Source organism: Lucilia cuprina, chromosome 6, assembly GCF_022045245.1.
Source record: "Lucilia cuprina isolate Lc7/37 chromosome 6, ASM2204524v1, whole genome shotgun sequence".
NCBI classification, from domain to species: Eukaryota; Metazoa; Arthropoda; class Insecta; order Diptera; family Calliphoridae; genus Lucilia; species Lucilia cuprina.
In genome coordinates, this window is record NC_060954.1 from 60,346,371 (window position 1) to 60,372,944 (window position 26,574).

At 30.5% G+C, this 26,574-nt stretch overlaps 1 protein-coding gene across 1 annotated transcript; it reads right to left on the reverse strand.

Annotated features, from left to right (window-relative positions):
• LOC111682109 (protein Optix) lies at positions 1 to 25,262 on the reverse strand. Its single transcript, XM_046953941.1, has 4 exons — positions 23,735 to 25,262; positions 19,236 to 19,354; positions 17,514 to 17,763; positions 1 to 1,088 (listed from the first exon to the last, which is right to left on the reverse strand). Exons 1-4 carry the CDS (start codon positions 24,025 to 24,027, stop codon positions 287 to 289), a joined length of 1,464 nt encoding a protein of 487 aa, XP_046809897.1. The 5' UTR covers positions 24,028 to 25,262; the 3' UTR covers positions 1 to 286.
• Between the last annotated feature and the right edge of the window lie 1,312 nt (positions 25,263 to 26,574).

The following is a 26,574-nucleotide window of genomic DNA, read 5'->3' on the forward strand; positions in this document are numbered from 1 at the left end:
TTTAACTAATTTTTGCCGAGTGTTTCCGTTTTTTTTTATTAAAGTTTTAATTTTTGAGATTTTCTTTATCTAACAATGATTGCTTTAAATCTTTTTAAATATTTTGTTTTAGTTTCATAATAATTAAATTTCTAATAAAGAAAAAATTACGTTTTCAGGATTAAGGGATTTGTTTTTTGCTCTTGCTTGCTTAACACTTAGTCTAACGACCTTTCTCACTCTTACACGCACTGTACACTAGATCCTCTAAGGATTTTTTGTCATTTCACTGTACTCTTGTACGATATCATGTTATTTCGGTGGCACTATGATTAATATCAGGCGATGTTGAAAAAGGTCGATGTAGCAATTGTGCGTTATGATGATAACTTGTTGTTGTTGAGGTGGCCGAAGGACTGCTGGAGTGTTCTTGTATGGTTGAGGGAGGTGCTGGGTGATTGTGATGATGATTATGATGATGATGGTGGTGATGGGCAAGATGTGGATGAGCTACTGCGGTTAGTGTGGCCGCTATTGAATTGGCTGCTGAATTAAGTTTTTCGGGTGAATTGACGCGTATTTTTGGTGGTTGTCCTGCCGCGCTTGTTGCTTGCGTGGAACAATCAACAGCATAGGCGGTAGAGGCATAATTCGGATGTAAATGATTACCATTGAGGCTGGCCAAAGCTTGCGGCAGCTGTGGATGTGGTCTTATAACCATGGGTTGTATGGGAAATTGTTGGGTCATTTCTTTGAAATTGGCAAAACTTTGCAAATAACCCGCACTAAAGAGACTTGTTGCTGCTGCGTCTAATTTAAAGGCGGGCAAGCAGGTTGGTGGCAATGCCGACGTTGGATATGCAGGTATACTGGTTGATGACAAAGAGGAAGAGAGATCTCGCGGCTTATCATCGTCCACGCTTAAACTCTCATCACGATCGTTGGCTCCGTTCGAGGTGGAACCGGGACTGTGTTGTAAATGCAAGCTACTGGGTACGGGCGAATGTGTGCCCAGTGAAATGTCTGAATCTGAGGTGTCAGAGGGTGTTGGAGAGGGAGCACCATCGGGTCGTCTACGTCCCATACCAGAGTTTTGATTGTGTTGTAATCTGAAAGAAAAGAAAGGAAAGATTTTGTGTTACTTTTGTTACAGTCATGGAAAAAATTAATTAATTAATTTAAAAAAAGGACCATTTGTAGAGCAGTAAACAGCGTTCAAGTGTTGTTCTATTTATATAAAAAACCTTGCAAAGTCGGAGTCATCAACTTTGATGAACCGCCTTAACCTGGGAGTTATTGTTGTAAAAGATCAACTGTGCTCGATAGTTCTATCCTGGAGATAAAATTTTTGATTAATACATCAGTGGCTAAGTTGACATTCTATGTCCAAGTATGACTCAGACAGTTCCAGAGCGAAGAACCAATTGTGAAGGGGACCGTAAGCTTGATCTTATTACAATCAGTTGTTGAGGCGACAATAAATTGGCGAAGAACCATCAATTACCCGAAGGAGATTGTCTGAGTTTTTGTCTAATTCCGCTTATTGGAGAGGTCTTTATCGAGAACACTTGGTAGTTGTAATTGAAATCTTAATAGCGGAAACCGAACGTTGGTGAAAATATATTTTAGAATAAGTTTTCGGGTCTTTTGCCGACTCAACAGGACTTCAGAGGGGAGTGACTGTGGGGACTAGATCTTAGGAATGATTTGATGTGCAGGCACCTTTCTTAAGCTATGATTCAGTGTTTACTTTGTTCATACTTGACCTATCGCATCAGGTCTCATGTGTGTATGGAAGCAGCATCTTAACTAATTTAAAGCGATCATACATCTTTCTGGCAAATACGTTTCGAGGCTTAGAAATAATCGGGAACTTCCAGATAGAATATCATAGTTAAGCGGAACCTTTTAACAAATTTCTGTATGAATCCGTTGCTGCAAGGATGGCTCTAAACTGACGGACAAATCGGTCTGGAGTTGTACATTGAAAACCCGGAAAAGAAGTAGGTTACCTTCAACTTAATCCCAAATCTGGCTTCCAGGCATAAGTCTATGTAACAACGGAATGTGTAAACTAGATCTGAATGAATGTGGTGTTATAAGACCCTAACGTATTTACTAAAAGGTGATAATGATCGTATTGTACGAATTGTCTTTCAGAGATCGGCAACGAAATACCATTTAACTTTCTGTTAAAGAAAAGAGAACTCAAGGAAGTTAACCTATCGAACATAATCGTTTAATGCTTAACATTTCCATAACCTTTTCTAGGTTTTTATTATTATTTGCTTCCTTATGAAATTATTAAATATAAATTGATCATTAGCTTTAAATGTCTGCACCGCCTGACGTTTCAAAAGAAAGAGAAAGAAAGAATAATGAATGAATTGTATAAATGTTTGGCAGGGATCTTTCACCCCGTTTAACATTAACGTTCCCACATGCTTTAGCCAGTCGGTACTTTTAGCAACTTTAAAGTCACTACAAGTGAAACAGTAAAATAATTGCAAAGAGTTTCGCTTGATCTGTGAAAGGGTCGACTAATGATTAGTTAAACGTTTTCAAAAATTTCGCCTTAAAGTCTGGCATAACAACGTCGTCGTCGTCGTAGTCGTCTCACTTTTCACAAAAATTTAGTCATCAAAGCCAACTATAAAGAAAAAAACTACTGCTTTCATGGATTTCTCTGGGAGTTACTAAATTTCGTTGGTTGTTTTTCTTTTCTTTCTTGCGGCTGTTTTGTTTTTGTTTTCATATATTTTTATAATTTCATTTAAAGTGTTTTTTTAGATAATTTAAGTGAATGGTCATTTGGTCATTTTTATGTTGTGAACTTTACTAATGTCGTTCATTTATCTTGTGACTTGGGGGCTTTATGGGGAATATACATATGTATATAAAATATATTTATGATTCGTTATGTTTAGTTGTTGTTGGCATCATGTTGTTATTGTTACATTGTCATAATTATGTGTGGTTCGTGTGGTTGGTTGTCTGTCTGTCTGTCGGTCTGTTAGTTGGTTGGTGTGGCCTGCCTAGCGTAATAAAACACCTAATCTCATCATTCACTTTTGAGATTTACTTTTTTTCATGTTGTTGTTGTTGTTATTGCAGTATTCTTTCTTTAATTTTAACACATTTAGGCTCGTGTGAGTTGATCAGTTTTGATGGAGACTTATCTTTCTCTCTTCAGTTTTAATTTTACCGCCTTGGTAGCGTTTAATGTTCGTGTTGAGTGATTAATAGCGTTCACATTTTATGGACGTTTGAATTTTTAGATCTCCTGGTTTAGATGGATGGCTTGTATACAAACATCACTTAAAAAACACTAAAATCAAAATGTTTCGAAAAACAAAAAAAAAAACCTTTCAAAAGGTTGGCAAGAGCAACTAAACGAATAAACGACGGACAGACGTTGGTTTTTGTAAGAAAAGCCCTTTTAAATACGGTTTAGTTTTCATAATACTCCAGCTGTGTGCGGAAGATTAGTGGGATATCATAATCTAAATGGTAGTAGTATTTTCTAAATTGAGTTGTTTTTCTGACCGTTTATCGCTGCCTTTCCCTTAAGGGGGTTTCAACAGTTGATATCTTAGTTTCAAAATACTGCTTAATTTTTTTTTTCGTAAACATTTATATGTCTAAGATTGTGCACTAATTTGTCTTAAATAGCCATTAAATGTTTCAGACAACCATATCAAATGTTTTTGATATGTGTGTTTGCCAGAGCTTCTTGTAAGACGTGTGAAAATATGATTGTGTTAAGCATTTACAATGTAAAAGTTTGAAAAAAAATTCTCCTGGGAACTTTTTCTACTTTATTTTAAAATATTTATTGTAAATGGAAATTATTGATTAATATTTCGTTTTTTATTATTATTTCCCATAAAAGTCATGCCTAAATCAAAGTAGCTAATAATTTTACCTTTTTTCTACTGTTTTTTTGAGTTTAAAACATAATTTGATACTTTTTCTGGTTGTTATTCAAGGTTAATTTTTTTAATATTTCCAAGTAAATATTAAAACAACATCTCAGTTTACTTGATATTTAGCACACTTTAAAGCTAATTTTTTTTTCGCCATGAAACAGGGTGTTTGATAAAAGTTCAAATTAAGGAAAACAGTTAGGATCAAAGCTTACATTTCTAATCGTATTGCCTTAAAATGTTTCCATTAATATTCTTGAGGAATATTATATTATAACGATCCCATACGCCCTTAGACTAAACCTTAAAATCAGCTGAGTTTTTGCCTTCCGGTTGTCGGTTGTCATCTGTTATTCTATTTGGGATCAGTGACAAATTATGAATCTGATATGCGATCAGTCAAGTTCTATATTAGTATGACGTTCTCGCACTGAATTCTCTTTTAAATGATGTCCACTAGATTATCAAAGAAAAAGCTGGACTTGATCTAATAACGCTTTTACAAAAGCCCCATTTGCTCTCACTTTAAAAGCTTTTTCTTGAATGAATCAATAAGTAGAGAGTGAATGAATTCTGATAAAATTGTGAGTCTGGTGTGTGATCGGTCACGTTCTATGTTAGTATGAAGGGTCAATTCGCTTAAAGTAAAACTTCATTCAAGCGTAAGTTTTGACTCATATCATATATGTATGTTGCAATAAGGCGATGGTGCTCACCCTGAACTCCCTGTACAATGAAATTTCTCTAATATTAAAAGCTTTTCTTCAAAGCTTTCCTTTGAATAAGTCATAATGCGTTCAAGTGCCTTAATTATGTTTAAATATAGTTAAACTTTGAAAATTGGTGAAGTTTAACTCAATTCCATATCGAAGCTTTACATTTTACCCTGTATTTTATGTCAATGACTTTTTTTGGTTAAATTTTTTTTTTTTGTAAAGTAACTTGTCCCTTGTGCTTAAAGCACGCTTGAATGGAAAACTTTTAATATTTTCCACACAATTGATTTAACATTATTTTTGTGCGGCTAAAGTATTTTTTCGTATTAATTTTTTGTCAATATATATTTTTTTCACATTTGTTTTTTTATTTTAAAACTTTAAAAGACTAACAATGTCCAGCAGAGCTTTTGTTTAAAAAAAAGGGTTCAATTTTTTTTTGGTTTGTTTAAATATGTATGTTTTTGTAATACGATCCAGTGGCACCTACCTTAAGTGACACGTAATTATACGACCATATAATAATAATAATAATATTCATCATACACACAGTCAAATATCACTTGGTTGGTCTTACATATGAAGCATTATGATTCCTTATAGAACTTATACATATTCTATATTGGTTTTCTTATACATACATATGACATCTTGCCATTGAAATTCAATGCTTTAGAAAAAAATTCTTAATCGGCTCATGTCAGCCATATTATACGGAAAAGAAGAAATATATTCATTTCACAAAAGGTACACACATTCAAGCGCTTCAAGTATTATTCTATATACCCTTTCTCTATATAAAAGATTCGTTATTATGCGTTTTGTTTTTGATAGTTTCGTGTTGCTTCTGCTGTTACTGCTGCTGCTGCAACTGCTGAGATTTAATGAAATTTTTTAAGTAAAAGATCTCGTCCGTGTGGTAATTTGATCAGTGTTTTTTGTTTTGTTGCTTTTTGTTTTCCAATAAAAATAAGTTTTTTTTAATTTTTTTCTTTTATATTAGGTTTATATAATATTTTAATAAAATTTTTGTTGTTTTGCAAATTGGAATCAATTAATTTTGTCTTAATTTGTTTTGTTGAAAAAAAAAAAATAATTATTCCGCATGATTGTTTTTGTATTGAAAGTAATTGTTGTGTTTTTTAAGGCAAATATTGGTATTTAAGAGATTTTTTTAGATGAAAATATTTTGAAAAATATTATTTGGGGACTTTTTTTTTAATTTGAAACTATTTTTAAAAAATTTAGTTTTAAAAAAAATTTCTTCTAAAAGAAAATAATTATTTTGAAATTTTGTTTTAAATATTTTTTTCTATAAATAATAATTTAAAAAAATCTAAAAATAAATTAAAAAAAAATTAAGAAATTTTTTAAGAAAATCTTGAAAAATATTTTTTATAAAAAAATTGTGAAAATTCCCTTTAAAAATATATTTTATGAAAATTTTGTTTAATATAGAAAGTTTAAGGAAATTTGTTTTAAATCACAATTATAAGGGAAATTTTGTTTAAATATCAAATTTTGTTGTAAATTTCTTAAAATAAAAAATTTAAGAAAAAAAAAAAAATGGAAAATTTCTTCTAAATAACAAATTTTGCAAAATTTTCCTTTGAGTAACAAATTTTGAGGAATTTATATTAAATAACAAATTTTAAGAAATTTTTTTAAATAACGAATTTTCTTTAAATAAAATATTTTAGAAAATTTCTCTTAAACGAATTCTAGAGAAATTTATTAAATGTCTTACTTAACAAATTTTGGGAAATTTCCTTCAAATAACAAATTTTAATAAAATTTCCTTTAAATAACAAATTTTGGAAAATTTCCTTTAAAGAAAAATGTTTGGGGAAATTTCTTTTAAATAACAAATTTGAAGGAAATTTCTTTAAATAACAAATTTTAGGGAAATTTTTAAAGAAAATTCTTTTAAATAACAATTTTAAAGGAAATTTTTTCAAATAACAAATTTTGTGAAAATTTCTCTGAAATAGCAAGTTTTGGGGAAATTTCTTTTTAATAAAATTTTTTTGGGGAAATTTCTTTCAAATAACAAATTTGAGGGAAATTTCTATAAATAACAAATTTTAGGGAAATTTCTTTTAAATAACACTATTTAAGGAAATTTCTTTCAAATAACAAATTTTGTGGACATTTTTGTTAAATAGCAAGTGTTGGGGAAATTTCTTTTAAATAAAAATTTTTAAGGAAATTTCTTTTAGTTAGTTAGTTAGTTTGAAAGGAGGATGTATACACATCAAATCCAAAGAAACACACCACAGGTGGGAAATAAGAAACTTTGGCAAATTTTCTTTCATACTACAAATTTTAGGCAAATTTCTTTTGAATGAAAAATTTCAGGAAAATTTCTGTTAAATAACAAATTTTAGAAAAATTTCTTTTAAATAACAAATTTCTCTTATATAGCAAATTTTGGGAAAATTTCTTTTAAATTACAAATGTTGGTTAAATTTCTGTCAAATAAGAAATTTTGCACAAATTTGTTTTAACAAATTTTGAAGTTTTTCTTTCAAATAACAAATTTTGGACAAATTTTGAGGAATTTCTTTTAAATAAAAAATTTTAGGAAAATTTCTTTTAAATAACAAATATTAAGGAAATTTTCCTTAAAAATCAAATTATCGAGAATATTTCTTATAAATAACCAATTTGGGGGAAATTTCTTTTAAACAACAAATTTTTAAATGACGAAATTAAAAAGAAAACATAACTTTTGCTGTATAACTAGGCGTATGATTAATATTAAATATTGTTTATTCTAAGAAAAAACTATCTATAAATTTGCTAATTATTAAAAAAATCCTAAACAATTCTTAACTTAAAACTTGAAACCTTCAAATGAAAGTCAATTTTATTCTATTTTCAAAAAATTAATTCCTCTTATCGAACCTTTAAGCTCCTACAGTTATATGTTTAACTCCAATAATCTGTAACATTTTCGCAATTAATTATAAAAAAATATTATGATTTTAATCATTTATGAATAATTTGTTTTTCAAATCATGTTATTTCACAATTAATTTTGTCGACAAACAAAACAATGTTTTTCCAGTGACTGATTAGGTGTCTCGTCTACGACAGCTTTAACTGCTGCTACTGCTGTTTTCTGTTTTTTACTTCTATTGATATTTCTACTGGATTTTGGAAAACCATTTAAGGCGGCACCTTTGCTTGATTACATTTAACCAAACACGACAATGATACAGTAGCGGCAATTCACACGCATCCGTCATTCATTCCACTCACTCAGTCACTCACTTATACGGTACTACGACGTCCCACATTCAAAATAAAAATATTGAAAAGACAACAACAACAGCAACAACAGATTGTTAAGTTGCGTGATTTTTTATGGCTATTTTTTTGGATAATAAATTGAAATGAAAAATAATTGTGTTGCCAACACGAGCCATAAGTAGCAATTTAATAAGATTGAACAGAATTTATAAAAAAAATCAACTAAAAAATACTTTTTATAAAAAAATGGACAAATAACTACAGACTTGTTTGTATAAATAAATGGCTGGCAAGAAAAAAAAAACAAAGTAAATTAATGAATGAACACATAGACAAACTGGACAGCCAACACATTAATATTTAGTTCTACATCAAAGTATTAAATATTAAGGTGGCTCAAAAACTTTTAAAGGTTTCTTTTACAAACAGCATATCTAGAGTTTCTTAAGCTTTAATCTATTATTTCTTTAGCTTTAATTATAGTTTATAAATTTTCATTTATTAAAAAACTTGAGCCCCCCTATTACACATGTCTATTTAAACAATGAGCACAAACAACTTCTGTTTTATTTTATATATATTTTTTGCCATGAATCACTTTAACAAAATTTTATTAACAAATTTTAAATGAGTTTCATTTTATATCTCAAAAAATTTCACAATTTTATTTTTTTCAAACAAAATCTTAAGGTGAATGATCCAACAAAATTTTAAGCAAAAAAAAATTTACAAAAAAAATCTCATCAAATTGTCAATATTTTATGTAAACTTAAGCGAAGAATTATTCAAGTACCTATTTGTCAAAATGTTTATTTTACACAAAATCTGTCGTTGTTAAAACGGATGTCCATTCAAAAAAACATTTTTTTAAATCAATTACAATTTTTTTATTATTGTTGTTGTTGATTTTGAAGTACCCATCATCATAAATACATTATTTTTTTATTGTTGTTAACAACAACTACTGTTAAATTGACTGGTTTTTTTGCTTTGGGTACATGGGTACTTGAACGAAAAAATCCCAAATAAAAACTATAATGAGAAAAATAACCAGTATTTATTGATCAGCTGTTGGTAAGGGGAAAAAATAATTTCCTATTAATGTTTTTTCGATATTTATGTAAAGAAAAACATTTTAATTTTAACAAAAATTTTTATTTAAGTTAAATGAAATGCCCTGCTGTAGAGAAACGCAAAGAAACTTATTCCTTTGTCATTTCTTTATATCCTTAAGATATGTGAGATTTGTGGGTCAAAACTTAGTAACCTCCTGAGATTTCTTGCAGCTACAGCCTACATCTAATACTAGTTAAATAAGACTACATCTAACGAGTGAAGTGGTCCTGTGAAAATAGAGTTCCTTCGACTTTGTACGTGTTTAGTCCCCCTCGGGGCATGTTTCTTTAATGAAAGGGGCTTATCTTGATGTATTGCTATTTCGGGGTAAAGAGATGCATCCACTACCTTCGGGGACTATAAACTGGTGGTGCCAATTCTCTCGTCGGATATTCCCTGGAATGTTTTGACATGGAGAGAGAAGGAGAGAGCCACACACCTAATCTGGTATTACGGATGGCAAGTTATCAGCAGTACTTCGTCCTGGCGTGTCAGTTAGTTGAGGTCCTTTGGCATCCACTTAGTGGCTAAGGTTTAAACCCTAATTCGCGGAGAGAGTGATGCACGATGAAGAGTATATTTCGGGATATATTCAGTGTGAATGACAACAGATACTTCACAAATGAATGACTGTGGAACTTAGCGTTGGAAATGAGTTGGTACAGGATGAATATAGGGCTACAAGGGTCTTACCAGCCAGTATACCTGAAGTGTGTGTGTGGGATATTACGTTCAAGAAGCACAATAAGGTGGTGGTGAGTCGTCACACAAGCTCACCCAGTGGTTGAAAAAGACCACTAAAGCACTTGCGCAATACTGATCGCACTCATTGAAGTACAGCGAAAACCAACTAACCAGACAATTTAATTAACTGTCTCTTCAAGATCTTCGTTAGTAGATTCCTATCCTAATATGTTTTTGGATCTAAAACAGTGGTGCTCAAACACATACTACCATAGACTACCATAGTTTTATTTGTGTTGGTATAGTAGCAGAGAACAGAATTCAATTCAAAATAAAAGTATACTAATAAAATGACTACAAACTATAAGGTATATGCTAACTGTCAAATATTTATCATAGATTTTGACCGTCAGTGTATATCAAAGTCTATATAAAAACTTTCAACTTTTCTCCTACAATAATTCGGTTTTCTCAAAATGTTGTTGTTGTATATCTGTGTGTATTTTAAAAACGTCGGCACTCATTTAATTTTGATTTATAAGTTGAGAATATATGTGTATCAACTTGGCGTCAGCAGAATTTTCTTACCCTATCACGCGTGCTATGAAATGACAATCTTGAGCTCCTCTGATCTAAAATGACTATTAATGGCCAGACAGCTTAACTTTGATCTGTAAAAACTTACATTTACTATAAAGGCTGATCTCGGCTCGTTCAAGTTTGGTTATATGATCAAGAGTCCTGGGGTCTCTCATAACAGAGTCTAAATTCTGTTATGAGAATGGCGCTATCAATTCCAATCACTGACTAAGATCAAGCAGTGTGCATGAATTTGAAATATTTAAACGGATTTTCTTATAGAATTGGGTCGCAGTTAGCATTATACGAATTGACTTTTTCCCCTAACCAATAAATGTCTATGTTAACATCAGTTTCACATTTAATACCTTTTATATCTTTTGGGTGGTACTTATCAAATAATTTTGTTGATTTTCTCAACTACCGTTTGATTGTTAACTTAAAATTAGAAAAAACGAAAGAAAGAAATCATGTTTCAATACATTTATACATATGTACATGTATGTATATAAATTTAAAGTGGAGCTCATATATATGTGTAAAAAATACATCAAATTTATATTCTTTTATAAGTATAAACGGATATGAAATGCTAAAAGTTAAGAAAGTAAACAAATAAAGTAATTGACAACAAGTGTAAAATAAAAACCTTTAAGCCCCTTAGAGACTTGTAAAGCTTTTCTTTGAATCAATAAAAAAATAAAGTTTCTTCCCCTAACAAAAATAAAACTGAAATTGTTAAAACAATTTGTGTTATTCACAAATTTCAATTTTATAAATCGAATTTTGTAGGAAAATTTTGTTTTATAAACCTTTTATAGCATAAAATTATGTTTATGAATAAAGGAGCTATTATATATTTCTTTATGTTCTTAATAATCTTTATAACTTTCAAATATTCAAATTGTATCTTTATATTCCCGCTTTTCAAAATAAAAAAAACACTTAACAAATCAAGCGCGAAAAATTAAGTAAATAAACATTTTGTGTTTCTCTAACACAAACACTTTCATATGTCACTTTTAACTTTAAAACGTAAAGCAAGCAAGCGAAATCATCCCTTACACAATAACAAAAAAACCCGCTTGTTAGTTATAAATTGTCACCTTTGTTTTTTGTCAGTTGGTTGTTGGTTTGTTTGTTCCCACATCATTTCAATTTGTTCATTTAAGTGATTATTTCTTCTGTATATTATTTTTTCAAATTCTATTGAATTTGAATACGACAAGTTTTATGTTATTTGAGGTCTTTATCAAATTTGTTTGATTTGATTATTTTTGTTGTTAAAACAAATTTGTTGCCCTTTTTCCATTTTTCGTTGTGTTGCCTTTATATGTTGTAGTAGTATTTGTGTTATATATTTACATACAATTTTTGTTATATCAATAGCTGCTGTTAATGTTGTTGATATTTTTATAGTTCATTAGTATTTTTGTGTTATTTAGTTTAAGAGACACACAGTACTTAGCTGCTGGGAGTAGGGGATGGATGTATTACTTCTATTTTAAGGCTTTTAAGTAAATATTTACAGTTTTTCTTTAAATTTTACTTTAGTGCTATTAGACAGTTATTTGAATTGACGTTATATATTTAATACTAACGGGATAAATGGCAAATAAATTGAAGTGTTTGAAGTTGGAGTAATTTGTATATCAATGTGATATCGATATATAAATTCAAGCGGAAACATTCAGTTACATTCGTTAAGGCAAAAGCTTATCAAATTTCATATTAGCAAGCAGACAATAGTCTAGTATATAGTCTAGTCTAAAGTCTAGTCTATAGTCTAGTCTATAGTCTAGTCTATAGTCTAGTCTATAGTCTAGTCTATAGTCTAGTCTATAGTCTAGTCTATAGTCTAGCCTAGTCTATAGTCTAGTCTATAGTCTAGCCTAGTCTATAGTCTAGTCTATAGTCTAGTCTATAGTCTAGTCTATAGTCTAGTCTATAGTCTAGTCTATAGTCTAGTATATAGTTTAGTCAAAAGTCTAGTCTATAGTCTAGTCTATAGTCTAGTCTATATTCTAGTCTATAGTCTAGTCTATAGTCTAGTCTTTAGTCTAGTCTTATCACAAATTAACAAAATGGCGATTGAGTATGTTCAGTGTATGCCTTACAGTAACAATAATTATTTTAAATTTGGCACAGATTCAAACAATAAACATAATAACTCTTAACCCTCTTTTGTTCAACCGCCTTGATACAAATCAAAGGATTAAATTGAATGAAATTTGAGCAGGAATTTATTTGCACAACACTGGTATTGATATAAGACACTGGTCCATAGATCAACCAAAATAGAACTGACATCTAGAGGCAAATAAATAAAAAAGCAATAGATTGATGAAAATATACACAAGTACAAAGTAAAAACCCTTTTTTTTCAAAGCAACTAACAACCAAAAATTCATGAGAAAATATTGCAGCTGGCTGGAAAGAGACCAATAGCCACAACAGTAGGTAGTAGCCCGATGTTTAACAATTATTTTTTAAGTGTAAAAAGAACTACAACAAGCATATATACTTAAACAGTTTTAAAAATGTCTGTATTCTAAAAGTGTACATGAACATACATACACACATACATACATACATACATACATACATACATACATACATACATACATACATACATACATACATACATACATACATACATACATACATACATACATACATACATACATATATACTCAAATATCAGTTTGACTTAAACATGATTTTCATTATAAAAAGTAAAACAAAAATGGAAATCAAAATTTTCTAAAGATGAGAAAGAGATTGTCCTGAGTATGAACTGAAATAAAATTTCATACAATGACTAGACAAAATTTACGTGAAAGAAACCAAACACAGGTTGTTAAATGTTTGATTTTTACTTGTAATTTGTATATGTTTAGTAAATGTAAAAACCATAAATCCAAGACTTAATGCTCAAGTAATTTTGAGGCCTGAGTGAAAAAAGAGCCTTTTAAATCGATGTTAAATAAGAAAAAAATAAGAAATTGACGAGTGCGTCTAACTGCCGCCACCGCCATTAAATTATAATCACAATTATTACTGGACTAATGATGATGATGCTAAGCCACAACATGTAATATTGATAAGTATATTCAGAATAAAAAAAAACACAAAATCCCGATGAAACTTTTATAAAAAACCTATAAATACTTAAGAAAGCTTTAGATTTTTTTATTTAAAAGCCAAGAAAAGTAAGCGCTTCTGTTTATTTTTTATATATTTTTTTCTTGTTTTATCCCCTTATTTTGAAATTAATGTTGGAATCAATGAGTTATTGTGTCGATGTCTTCACAAGCCAAACGAAAACAAACCTAGAGTATACAAAACTGAAGATGAGTTTGAGGAAAAACTTAACTCAATAAACACCAACTCATCTCGAGTTGTTTGGTGTTGTTTCATTTTAGATACCAGTCATACAATACATCAAAGTGAACTGCTTGAAATATGCGAAGTTTCTCTTGGAGTTTTACTGTTTTTTTTTAAGCTTTTGCAGGAGTAGTTTTTTTTGTTATTTGGTCTGCTGATGCCACTATTTAAAGATCATGATATGTTTTCTTACTGCTTAATAATTGCACAATACCAGGTCGTTGCATATTGCACAGTGGGTTAAGACATTGCAAGTTTATTTATTTAGGGGTAGCTAGAAAAACCTTTCCATAGCACTGTCATAAAGAGTTCACTGAACATATTCACTCGCCATTTTGACAGTTATGTCATTTCTTCTTAATATGCTCTTTTAAAAGTTTTTTATTTATAATTAGAAAGAGAAAATTTGTAAACTTTTTTATTCATTTTCTGACTTCTGTTATTTATAACTAAAAAGGATAGCTTTTCCAAGACGCATTCTAGCAAATGTGGCGCTTAGGATGCAATTTATCGATCTTTCAAATTGATCTTGTTGAAGTGATTGACTCTTTTAGTTTACCGAAAAGTATTAAAACTCTTATAACTCTTAAAATTCAATTTTGAAGACATTCTTTTCGAAAACAGCAAATATAACAATTACACCTAAAAAATGAGAGAGTTATTACACTGTGAGGGTGTCTTTGGTAAAACAAAACTTAAGATTTTATATTCGTACTGCTCGACAAGCGATTTCTGCCGTACAAAATCATCAAAATAATTTCAATTTGATTCCAATATATGCCACTGCTCTTCACTCCACAGTAGCACGGTAACTTTCGAAACTACTTCTAATAGATAGTGTGAAACATGGACGATCCATCAACTTCTACGATTGTTATGAAACCTCAGTGTATTTCTTTAAAAATGTACCTTTCAACAGGAGTTTCACCAGTTTATAAGGCAAAATCCAAAACAATTTAATCAATTTCATTTTAAGTGATGATTGAACCATGGGTCGTCAAAATTAAATTCCCTGTTATTACAAACTAAAGTTCATTTTCGAGAGCATGGACTTCAAAACAAAGATTTCAGCAGGATTTGCTCCAGTTAATAAGACAAAATCCAAGCAATTGAATTGAATGTATGTCGGGAGGTGATAGAACTACTAGTCGTCTAAATTTGATTCTCTAAGAACAAGATCCTAACGGGCCTAATGCATACTACGATGGATAGATGTCTTGACAAATTTTGCTCATCCTGGAAGGAATAATCAAAGTTTTTTACATTCACTTTCATTTTCAAAAAGTCAAGCAAAACCAAGTCGGATCTGTGGTCAAATTCCATAGTAGTTTTCAATTTTGTAAAGGTACTTTGTTGGAAATCAAAGAATGAAGCTTTTAGTGTGACTTAGCATCAGATAATGAAACTAATGAAAACTACTTCACTACCATAACTTCGAGTAGTTCTTGACCTTCTGATAGAAGATCAAATTTGAAACCTTTAAGTTATAAACTGAAGAATATTTTTGAGAGAATGACCTGCAATAAGAATGTAATTTTACAGCGGATTACATTCTTATTGCATAAAGATAAATGTCGGAACCGATTTTTGTTCGGAAGGAAATATTATTTAAATTGTTTAGGTTCACTTTCATATCATTCACAAATTTGATAACCACCATTTTATTTGTTGTCTTCTGACTGTAAACACGGATCATTACTTAGGATTTGGAGTGAAATTGTATCTTTCTAAAAGTACTTTCAAGACTTCCCAGCAAAAAAAAAATAAGTAGCACTAAATAAATTTGTTTACCTTCTGTGGAAGTAATGTTTATTTACTTCCAAAGAAGCAAAAAAGAATCAAATTTTGTTTAAAATTGAAGGTATATTTTTTGTACTGAAATTCTGAGTATGACTTAAACCCATTTTATTTTGGAGTTGATTGTTAAATGCGTATAATTTAGTTATTTATGTATATTAATAGTAAAAAAATAACATAAAAATTACTTCTTGAGAATGACTTCAAATGTAGTGAATTTGGAATCAAATAAAAAGAACATCCCTCCTATGACAAGCCTGTGTTAATATAATCACTTCTTCAGGTATTTTTCAGTAATTTCATGTTGTAAATTCTACTTCTTTTTCGCTTCTTTGGATGTTCTTTTTTTGCTGGGTTGTTAAGACTATTTTTGAGAGACTCTACCTGTGCTGTGATATCCGTAAAGTGGTCTCTGTTACGATCATTTACGAATTTCTATACGGATTACATGCGTTACGCAATAAACTGGTATCGTGTCTGATTTTGGGAATTGAAGTCAAGCAACGCCTAAACTTTACTTTTAAGGACAGTATTTTAGATCTTGAGTCGAATTTCATCATCCTTAAAACATTTTATTAGGCTTGATGATGTGTTTGAAAGCCCACTGTAACTTTACGTCACGGTTACTGCCACTTGCTAACATTTTTGGCAAAGAAGAGTTGAAGAGAAACTTTACTTGCTACTAATATTTTTTGCCTTGTCATTTACACACTTAATGGATCTTCACTAAAACAATTTTTTTGTTTCTTTTCTGGCAAAATTGCATACAATGCTACTTTTAACATGGGAAAGTTTATTGTAAGCCCAAAAAACAAAACCAAGAAAAAGTGGAATAAATTTTCATAAAAAATTTTAAAGCTACCAGAACAAAAAACTTAAGATCTCTAACAAACAAGAAAGTTCCAGGAATATATTTATTAAAAATTACAAAACTGCAAAAATACTATATGTACAACAAAAAAAACATATTACAGCATTCCTAGCGGTCATTTTATTCATGTGGCTAAAATACTAGAAGACCACAATTGTAATTGTAAACTCTTGTAGTAAAATTTTCTAAACCTAAGGCCAGGTAAGGTCTAAAAATGAAGAGGAAATCAAATGAAATAGAGGTCTTGTTAAAACTTTAATAAAGTGTGCGTATAAACATAGTACCTACATACATACGTCATCATTGCGAACAATAATAATAACAAAAAAAAAACAACAAGAGTGCATAAAGTATAAATGGCGGCTTCGGTATAAGATCAATGAAATGGAAAGACTTAAAAGACATCATACCACATCACAACAGCAGCGCAACACAGCGGCATAATGTTTGCATTTCAAACGGGCCAAATGAATGATCAGCCAACAAACAAACAAACATACATACATCTATACTACTTGCATATGTATGTATGAACGATTGTTCTTACTAACTATACTACTGCCACAATTGCTGTTGTTGTTGTTACTAGTTGCAGTTAAAACCATCTATACAAAAACAACAACAAAACTACCAGAGAGAGAAATGCAAATGTTTTAAATCGTTTTGACTTGATTTAGAGGTTGTAATGACTTGGCTAAAGGTATCAGTTTTCACGTTATAAGTTAATGATATCCGGTTACAGCAACAACTACAATCTAAACCATAACAAGTTAAGCAGTAAATATGTCTCTAAGATTTAGAAAAAAAAATACTGAATTGTTAAATTAATATGAAAAAAAAAATTGTAACAATTGAAACCGTCAGTTGTATGTTAGACACAGGCATTGTATGTAAGTATGTGTGTATTTAAAAAAACCAAGTATCAAAAGCTAAAACCACACACAATTCCAAACAAACTATGCTGTGGTTTATTTACTATAGATTTTTTTTCCTTTTTATAATTATCCACATTATTACTTATTTATTACGTGTATAACTATTTAATAACAATTTTTTTACACATTTTACTACATTACAAAGTTTTTGCCCTCTTCAACGTTAAAATCTAAGAAAAATCTAAGAAAAAACACTTGTCCACCTTGTGTTGTTTATTGTGGCTGCGTATTCGTAATTTTTGCTATACATTTTCTGTTATAAACTTACCTATTTTTCGCCGCCGCTGCTCGATCTCTTTGTCGTCGATTTTTAAACCAATTTCCCACTTGTGTTGGATTTAAACCCGTCGCTTTGGCTAATTCTCGTTTTTTCGTTGGATTCGGATAGGGATCTTGTAGGTACCATTCACGCAATAAACTTCTTGTACGTTCCTTAAAACAGTGCGTTTTCTGTTCACCATCCCAGATGGTGGGTGGCAGGGGGAATTTTTTACGTACACGATATTTATCGACAGGACCTGAAAAAGTTGAATAAAATGTTGAAAAATAATTTAGTAGGATTATTGGAATTGTTATCCATAAATCAAATCTTTTTGAAAAGTGCAACATTTAATATGATCTTTGTCCTAGAAGAGAGTTGCAATATATTAGTCGCCAATCGCATATGTAGAGAGCATGATGGACTTTATACGACACCTGTTTTTGGAATAAAATTTACGCAACAAATGTATTTTCGACTTTGTCAAATCCTATAAACCCTTCACCAGAGTTTGTTTAATAACAAAATAACAACAACTTACGCCAATGGTACCAATCAATCTATGGTACCGTAGACGAAGCCTATTGAAAATGTTTAATATCGGCCCATTATTTCTTGTATGGACCGATGTATGGCAAAACCAGCAAAACCAAGTTATATACTAGTCTTGATGACCATCATGTACTCAATAATTATAGGGGCTCATTTGACCCTTGCCCATATAAAAATCCCCCTTCAAAATTTGACTTAAATGTCCACTGTTTTATTTAACAATAAATGGCTTAAGTATATCTGAGGCAAAAGTTTAAGAATTTAAATGATCTGCATTAGCTAAAATTATAAGTTTCAATGGTCTCCACCAGCATACAGTCTGAGTATTTTACGATCTATACCAGCAAAAAAGTAACCTCATTTTGTATACAATGTGGAACTACAGCAGTTATGCGAAGTAGAACTAACAGCTGTCTAGATCTTGAACGGTCCCAGCTGATCATGGATGTTTGTTTAACAGTATAAGTTTCATAGTCTCCACCAGGGTACAGTCTTAGTATTTTACAATCTATATCAGTCGGAATGTAACCTCATTTTGTAGACAATGTATAACTTGCAATAGTTATCAGTAATCGGCCTAGCCTCGATCTGAATTTTTTACTTTAAACAACTGTCTAGATCTTGAACGACCTGAACTGATCATAGACGTCTTAATGTTAAACAGTCTACCACTTTACTGTATTACTTAACAATTTAACTGGTCGATTTACTAAATGTAAACCCGAAGTGTTAGACACATATTCCCATTTCAACTAGTTAAATCGTAGCTTTGAGGTAAAACGAAAGTACGCGGTTAATGCAAACTTGCAACAGTTATGCGAAGTACTTTAAGAGATAATGTCGATAGCGCGCGAATTGTCCTTCAATTAAGAACTGAATTGCTAGACAACTTTTGTTCAGATATTGAATGGTCTAACATTCCACTTGTATTCTTTAACTACTCGGCATTCTTAATGTAAAACAGAATGAAGTTAATGACTATTAATGGTTAGACAAAGTATAAATATCTCTTATAAAATCTACGCAAAATGGCGCTTGTGTATGTTCAGTGAAGTTAACACAGTAGGTAGGGTAATAATTTAACTAGAACTTATAAAAATACTATGCTTTCTATTGTTCCGTTATTAGGTTTTGCGGTAGTTTTAAGTTGTTTAAAGTTATATATATTCTTATACTTACCCAACGAACGTCCCCTTAATTTTTCAGCCTCTATATAGTGGGCCTCTAGCCACATAGCCTGTAATTTGCCATACGAAGCTTTTGTAAATTTATGATTTTCAATTATTGCATAAAGTTCCCTGTAACAAAAGTAACAATAACAATATTATTTTTTTAAATAATAATATAAAAAAAATTATATAGAAAACACACCCCCTCATAATTGTCAACCTTGGGTTAACAAATACAAATTACACCTTAAATAATAACTTCTCTACAGGGGGCGGTAATAACACAAAATTTATAGATTTTTTTGTTATTTTCTTTAATACACTAGAACTTTGTCTAGCTGTCAAGTTTAGTATCTAGCTGTCAATGACAGTTTTTAGGGAAAATATAATAAATATAAATTGTTATTTATTAAAAATTATATATTATAATGTTATTGTGTAAAATGAATTGTATTATTGCAAATATTGAAAAATAATAGGAAATACTAATTTTTAAGTGTAACCTAACAAACGTTTGGAATTAATAAAAGCTAAACAATTTTAAATAAAAATTGTCTAGAAAAATTAAAACGAGGTTCTTCCAAAATAATTACATTTGTCACTACTTCAAAAGTAGCTCTAAATGAATTTGTTTACCTTCTGTGGAAGTGGTGTTTATTGACTTCCAAAGAGGGGAAAAGAATCCAATTTTGTTTAAAATTAAAGGTATATTTTTTGTACTGAAATTGTTTTGGAGTTGATTGATAAATGCATGCAATTTATTTATTTGTACATCTTCCTAAGAATGACTTCAGATGTAGTGAATTTGGAATCAAATGAAAAGGACATCCCTCCTATGATAAGCCTGTGTTAAAATCATCATAAATTCAGGTATTTTTCAGTACTTCCATGGAGTAAATTCTACTTCTTTTTCTATTCTTTGGAAGTTCTTTTTTTGCTGGGTGTCGTAAATCTTATAACGTTGAGAGTTTTGTCATTAACGATGTTATCTCGTAGAGAAAGAGAGAGATCGATTGAAGTTCATTTTAAGTCAATAACTGACATTTTGACAAAATTTGTGAGAGATTATAACAGCTCAACAATCCCTTTATAAATAAACTATATTATGTCGTCTGGAAGTTTAATCTGTCGACTTTAAATTAAAAGTTAAATCTCTGTTCTATCTTCTTACATCTTCGGGATACTTTAACTTTAAATATAACCCAAAGAAAAGAGGATTTCAAACTTTAAGACACGATATCAAAAAAACTTGATGTACTTGACCTTAAATATAACCCAAAGGAAATGGGTTTTCAAATTTTAGAACACGATATCAAAATAACTTTAAGTGATGGAGGAATTCTGATGAAAGCGCAGTCTAATCATCCGAAGTCGGTTGGTGTTATTTTCATCAGTTTCATTTTTATTTATAGATTTTAAAAGTCTCATCAGTCGACTTTAAAATAAAAGTTTAATCTCTTTTATATCTTCTTAATTCTTCGAGATACTTTAACCTTAAATATAAACCAAAGGAAATGCATTTTCAAACTTTAAGCCACAATATCAAAAAAACTTGATATTAAAAAGGAATTCTGATGAAAGCTCTGGAAAGCTGCTTAATTCTTTGGAAAAGTCTTTTATGATTTCTGTAACATCTGAAGTTGGCTGATCGTATTTTAATCAGTTTCTTTGTTATGCTAATATTACTATCAAATTGAAGTTGGCTGATCGTATTTTAATCAGTTTCTTTGTTATGCTAATATTACTATCAAATTGCTCATTGGGTTGCCTATTTGAAAATACACATTTAAATAAATAATCCTTTATTCAAAAAAACACCATCAAGCCAAATTTAAATAGAAGTGTTTTTTTTTTATTATTATTAATAATATGGGTAATCTAATACCCTACGAATTTTGGCATATTTCTACACAATTTTTTAATTCATTTAATTTTGAAATCTGCTTTTTTTTAAGAAATTCCTTAACAGTGTAATATGATCATTTTAACATTTGCACAAAAATAAAGCAAAAAAATCAACGGAAGCCTTTCCGTCATCATCACTAATAAATTTAAGAATCTTTGTCAAGTTTTTCCTTCTCTATATTTAGTTGGTTGGCTGGTTAATCGATCTCTCTTACTAGTCTGCCTTCCCTTGATTTCATCGTTTTTTTTTTTTCAAACAACAATTTAATGAATTGTGAATTATTATAATGATAATGCTTTAACAATGGACTTAATAATGTATGCAAAATGTTAATTGGTAAATTAATCACTTTGTTTATTAATTTAAAAAAAATTATTTCTTGCTTTAACTTCATTAAAACTTTTAACCTCATCCTCTTTATTTATGATCAGTTTTTTTTTTCAAAGTTTAGTTCTTTCTATTGTATTCTCATTATGCAAATTCCACTTAATGATTTAAGTTCATTTCTTGGTTTTCTTTTCCTTTCTACTTGTTTTCATTTATTGGTATTAAAGATCATATTACCTTAAGTTAAATAGTAAAGTAAATTTTAAAGTGATTATATTTTAATTGACAAGAATGAAAAAAAACAGAAATACTGCTTGTTTGTTTGGAGGAGGGGAGTGTTGGCACTTTTTCTGGGGAAAACAAACGCCCTCATTCTGTAAATTGTTTATAATTTATATAAGAAAGGTTTAGAAGCAAAGTAGGCAATCTCAAAGTTTTCGAGCTGTAGTTTTTCGACTTTTATCAATTTTAAAAATATTGATTTTTCGACCAACTCCGACTTTGTTTGTTTGACTTCTTTTTCAATGTTCTTGTTAGAAATATAGATAAGACTATAGACTAGACTATAGACTAGCTTATAGACTAGACTATAGACTAGACTATAGACTTGACTTTAGACTAGGCTATAGACTAGACTTTAGACTAGACTGTAGACAAGTTAGTCGACTTTGTTAGGACAAAATAGTCGACTTCGACTCTTCGACTTGTTTCGACAAAAAGGTTTTCGAAAGTCGTACCAAAACTCCACTTGCCTTTGGACTTCCATAGTGATATGTTATTAGAATCTAATCAAAGAATCACATGTAATTTTAGCGTAAGAATCACATGTAAATTTAATTTGGAATAAAAAGATATACAAAATCTTGATAATTAATGGATTTGCGATTTATATGTTATTGAAAATCTGGGTCCGTAATAGATTCTTTCGAGTTCAAAGTTTGAACTCACTGGATCACTGGATTACTTTAAGCGAATCCAAGGTAGTTCTCTAAACTTAACTTAAATGCATTATTCCAATTGCAGATATTTAAAGAAGTCTAACAAAAATTAAGAAAACAAATTTCGTTAAAATCAATTCTCCGTTGGGTTTTGATACCAGAACTGATAACTTCTTGAAATTCGGGTTTCTGAGAATTTATTAACAACCTTAAGTATCTTTACTTTCCGCTTATTGACTTCCAATTTCTACAATTACTGAGGTCAAGAATATTTGCACAGAGTCAAAACCCAATTATGAATCCCAATCTGACTTCGGCATTTCTAAATAACATTAGTTTTTTGATATATCTTATTATAATGTTTGAATAAACCTTTACTTTATATATTTATTATATCATTTGAAAGTTCAGCTTAAACTTAAGATATCTCAAAGAAAAAAATGCTATAGCAGAGAATATACTCCAAAAAACAGATTTTAAATACGATCAAAAGGGAGACTTTATAAATTGCCATTGAAAAATCTGAGGTGAAATTGATATTCCTAATTCAGAAGAGTAGTTTAATCTTGTGTAATGTGTATACTTTGGTCTCTGGGTTAAACCTTTTAAAGGCATTAGAATGATATCCTTGAAATAAGTTAGAGAGTCGTTTGCTAACATCAAATTCGAAGAAATACATTTAGACCATTAAAGAGCCAGATGTGCGCTTCATTATAAGAGCCTTTGGGTTTCGGCATCATGACATCCGAACTGTTAAACAAGAACACTTCCGTATCTATCCCAAAAATAAAGAGGCACCCGGTATCTCCTTTAACTTCAAACTTTTTCCCGTATCTATCACAAGAATTAAGAAATTATTGGGCTTATATATAGTCAGATATTCGGAATTACTTTCCGCCGAGACATTGAAAAAATAAATGACTTAAGTCAGAATCAATGAAAGTTTTTCTAAATGTTGCGATCTTATATCAGTTTAACTTTTTGTGATTTGAAAATATGGTAATGCTTTGAGTTTGATAAAGATATTAACGATTATTAAGTTCCCGACGGTTTGTATAGAATTTTATCCAGAAGCGAATTGACACTTAATGATCGAGTTAAATTTATCGTCTTTAGATTTCAAGGTATCAGAAACTTGATCCTTACATATCGAAGTAGGTTTTCGATACGAAAGCCAATTCCATCAAGTATGTGGTAATATAGACCTTGATGATGGTAAATATGTTAAAATTAAATTTAAAACCAACTAAACTAACACACATTTCTTCCTCGAACCAAGAATGTCCGATAAATTTTAAATCTCAAAAACTTTTCCAATTTTTCAAATTTTCTAATTACCTGAAGTTTCCAACATGATAGGCGACAACGGCACGGGCCCTGAGCACAGCTTCACAATTTAATATCTCATGCATATTCGGCAAGGCCACTGGTAAACTCCAGAGAAATCTGGCTAAACGTTCAATATCACCAGAATCCTCCAATGTTTTGCATACAATCTCCACTTGAGCGGCGGAAAAGGCAAGCGTCGGTACAGCCAATATCGGGCTGGGTGCTATAATTTGATGTGCAGGTGCGGGTGAGAAGGTTTCTGTTGGAGGTTGTTGCTTGCCCTCCGTCGGTCCAACGGCCATTTTATTCGTTGAATCCACTGTGAACTAATTCGCATACTATACACGGAACACAGTTAATTGTGAGTGGCGTTTTTTACGAAAACACGTTAATAACTTAAACAAACACTAGGAGGAGATTTGGTTTTTTAATGATTTTTAATTGTAATTTTTTTGTATTATTAAAAGAGCCCAACTTTAAGGAAAAAAGGGGCTTAAGAAAAAGTTTTGTGGATTTTTTATTATTTTTAAGAATTTAGTGAGTTGTTTTTGTAAAACATTTTGTTTAAATTTATAATTTTTTGTTGGCAACAATTTAAGAGGTTTTAAACACTTAGATGGTTTTAACTAAACTAGCTAATGAGTTGTTTGCAGTAGCTGGTTAGTAGCATTATTTTTTTGTATGTATGTATGTATGTTGTAAGTGTTTGAGGTTGTGTAGGTATAAATATTTCCACTGCTATCCAAATCACAGTCCATTAGTTATTAAATTTATACTCCAAAAGAGGTAATCACAAGATTCCTCATTTGGTTGCGGCTACTGCTGCTGTTGTTGGTGGTTTAACTAGCAATCAGTCATTTACTTTATATGATCACAAGACGCGCCGTGATTTCTGTGCATTAGACGGGATATAATGACAAACTAGCTCCAAGTGGCTGAATACCAATGAGCAATACTACGAATTTGTTACTGATACTACTACGAAATGTATACACGAACGAGTATGTGTATGGGAAGTCAGTCAACCATTCCAGCTAGTCAACTAACCAACCAAACAAGTTAGGGAGTATATTTTACTTTTTTGTATAGTTTTTGTTGTTATAAATCCACTTTTTTTTCTTTGTTTGGCGTAGCCAATTTCTACTCTTCTTTATTTTTGAAGAATTTATTATTGCACATCCAACTCTTTTTCTTTGTCAGCACACACTTGTTATTTTTATTTTAACTCATTATGTTTAACAACGAAACCGTTATTATATTTAACAAAACTATGGTTAGGTTAAACAAATTAATATTAAATATCGAAAAAAAGCCCGTAAACGAAATGATTACGACGGAAAGTTTAAAACAAGTTCCAACGTTTAAAAATCAATATCTTAGACGTATATTGAAGGCGACTCTACAAACACAAGATGAAAAGAAAAACACGTTTACACTGTTTAAGATACGTTAAATAACAATGACGAGAAAAAAAATTGTAGTATCATTGAAGCGATGCGTTCAAATTTAAAATTAACTCATCACCGCTCCAATAGCAGATACAATCTGAGTGTATTTTCAAATGGATGCAAACGAAACCCAGTGTGTGTGCTCTCGATACAACACAGCAAACAATAGAAAACAACACAAAAGAAGGCGTCAACATAAAACTCACTTCATTCTACTCAGTACATTTCATCATCATCCATCTATGTTTACATCCATTCATACATTCATTCATTTTCGTATAATCAAGAGAAATAAGCCAGCCAAGTATAGAAATATAGTCTTCTCTGTCTAACACGACGCCATTTGTAAATTATATACATACCCTTCCAACAATATCTCTTAACAAGCAGTATTATGTTCTCTACAATAAAAACAACAAGCCAGCAGCAATCTTTCCTTATTTAACAAACACAATCTCCATAACCCAACTAAAACTATTTCTTGCTCTTTTACTCTCTTTTGCTTTATGACAACAACAACATCATATCATAACTGTATATATGTATGTCTGTAAGTATGTTTCAGCTATTAAATATGATGATATGACTAACGACGACTGACGTTTTAAATACACATGAAGTTCGTCGTTTTGTGTATGATTTTGTTTGTAAATTTTTGTTGTTTCCTTTTTGTTTTGAGCTGTTAGAGCTTGTTTGACAGTCGTTTAGTCAGTGGCAACCAACAGTGCGACAGCTGAACTGTGTTTGCTTGTTGTATTTATTATATCCTTTTGTCGTTATTGCTGATGTTGTTGTTGTTGTATTATTATTGCCACATTATGTTCAGCTGGGCGAGATCTATTTACTTTTCGTTTTGATAATTCATTAATGGATTACGAATACAACAGTTAAACAATATTAAACAGTGGGACTACAATGGATACTGGATATTTCTCAGATTTTTCAATACGCGAAAAATAATTAAATTTGCACTTTGGTGTTCTCACTGACCTCTTAAGTATTATTATCCGCATCTTTTTCTACCAAATATTCACATGAATATTTAACATTTTTGGGCAAACTTTGAAGATTATCCCCCGTATTCGGAAAGATATTATTATGCACATTTTCATTATAAAATTCCTGCAACAACTTTAATAGTTTCCCAAATAAACGAATTTTTATTATATAAACCACATGGGTGACACTGCCTCTCTTGAACAACTGCCCGCGTTAGAAGCACCCGAAGCAAAGGAATTGACCGACTTTTCATTGGTAAATATCTGTGCACTTTGGAAGTACTTGCTGTGAAGATTAGAGTTACTTTGTTGTCTTTTTAGTGCAACCCTTTTTTTAGAGGGTGCTTTCTTTTGGCATTCATTGTATTTGGGTTTCACCGCCTTCTTTCCTGCCTATGTTTGA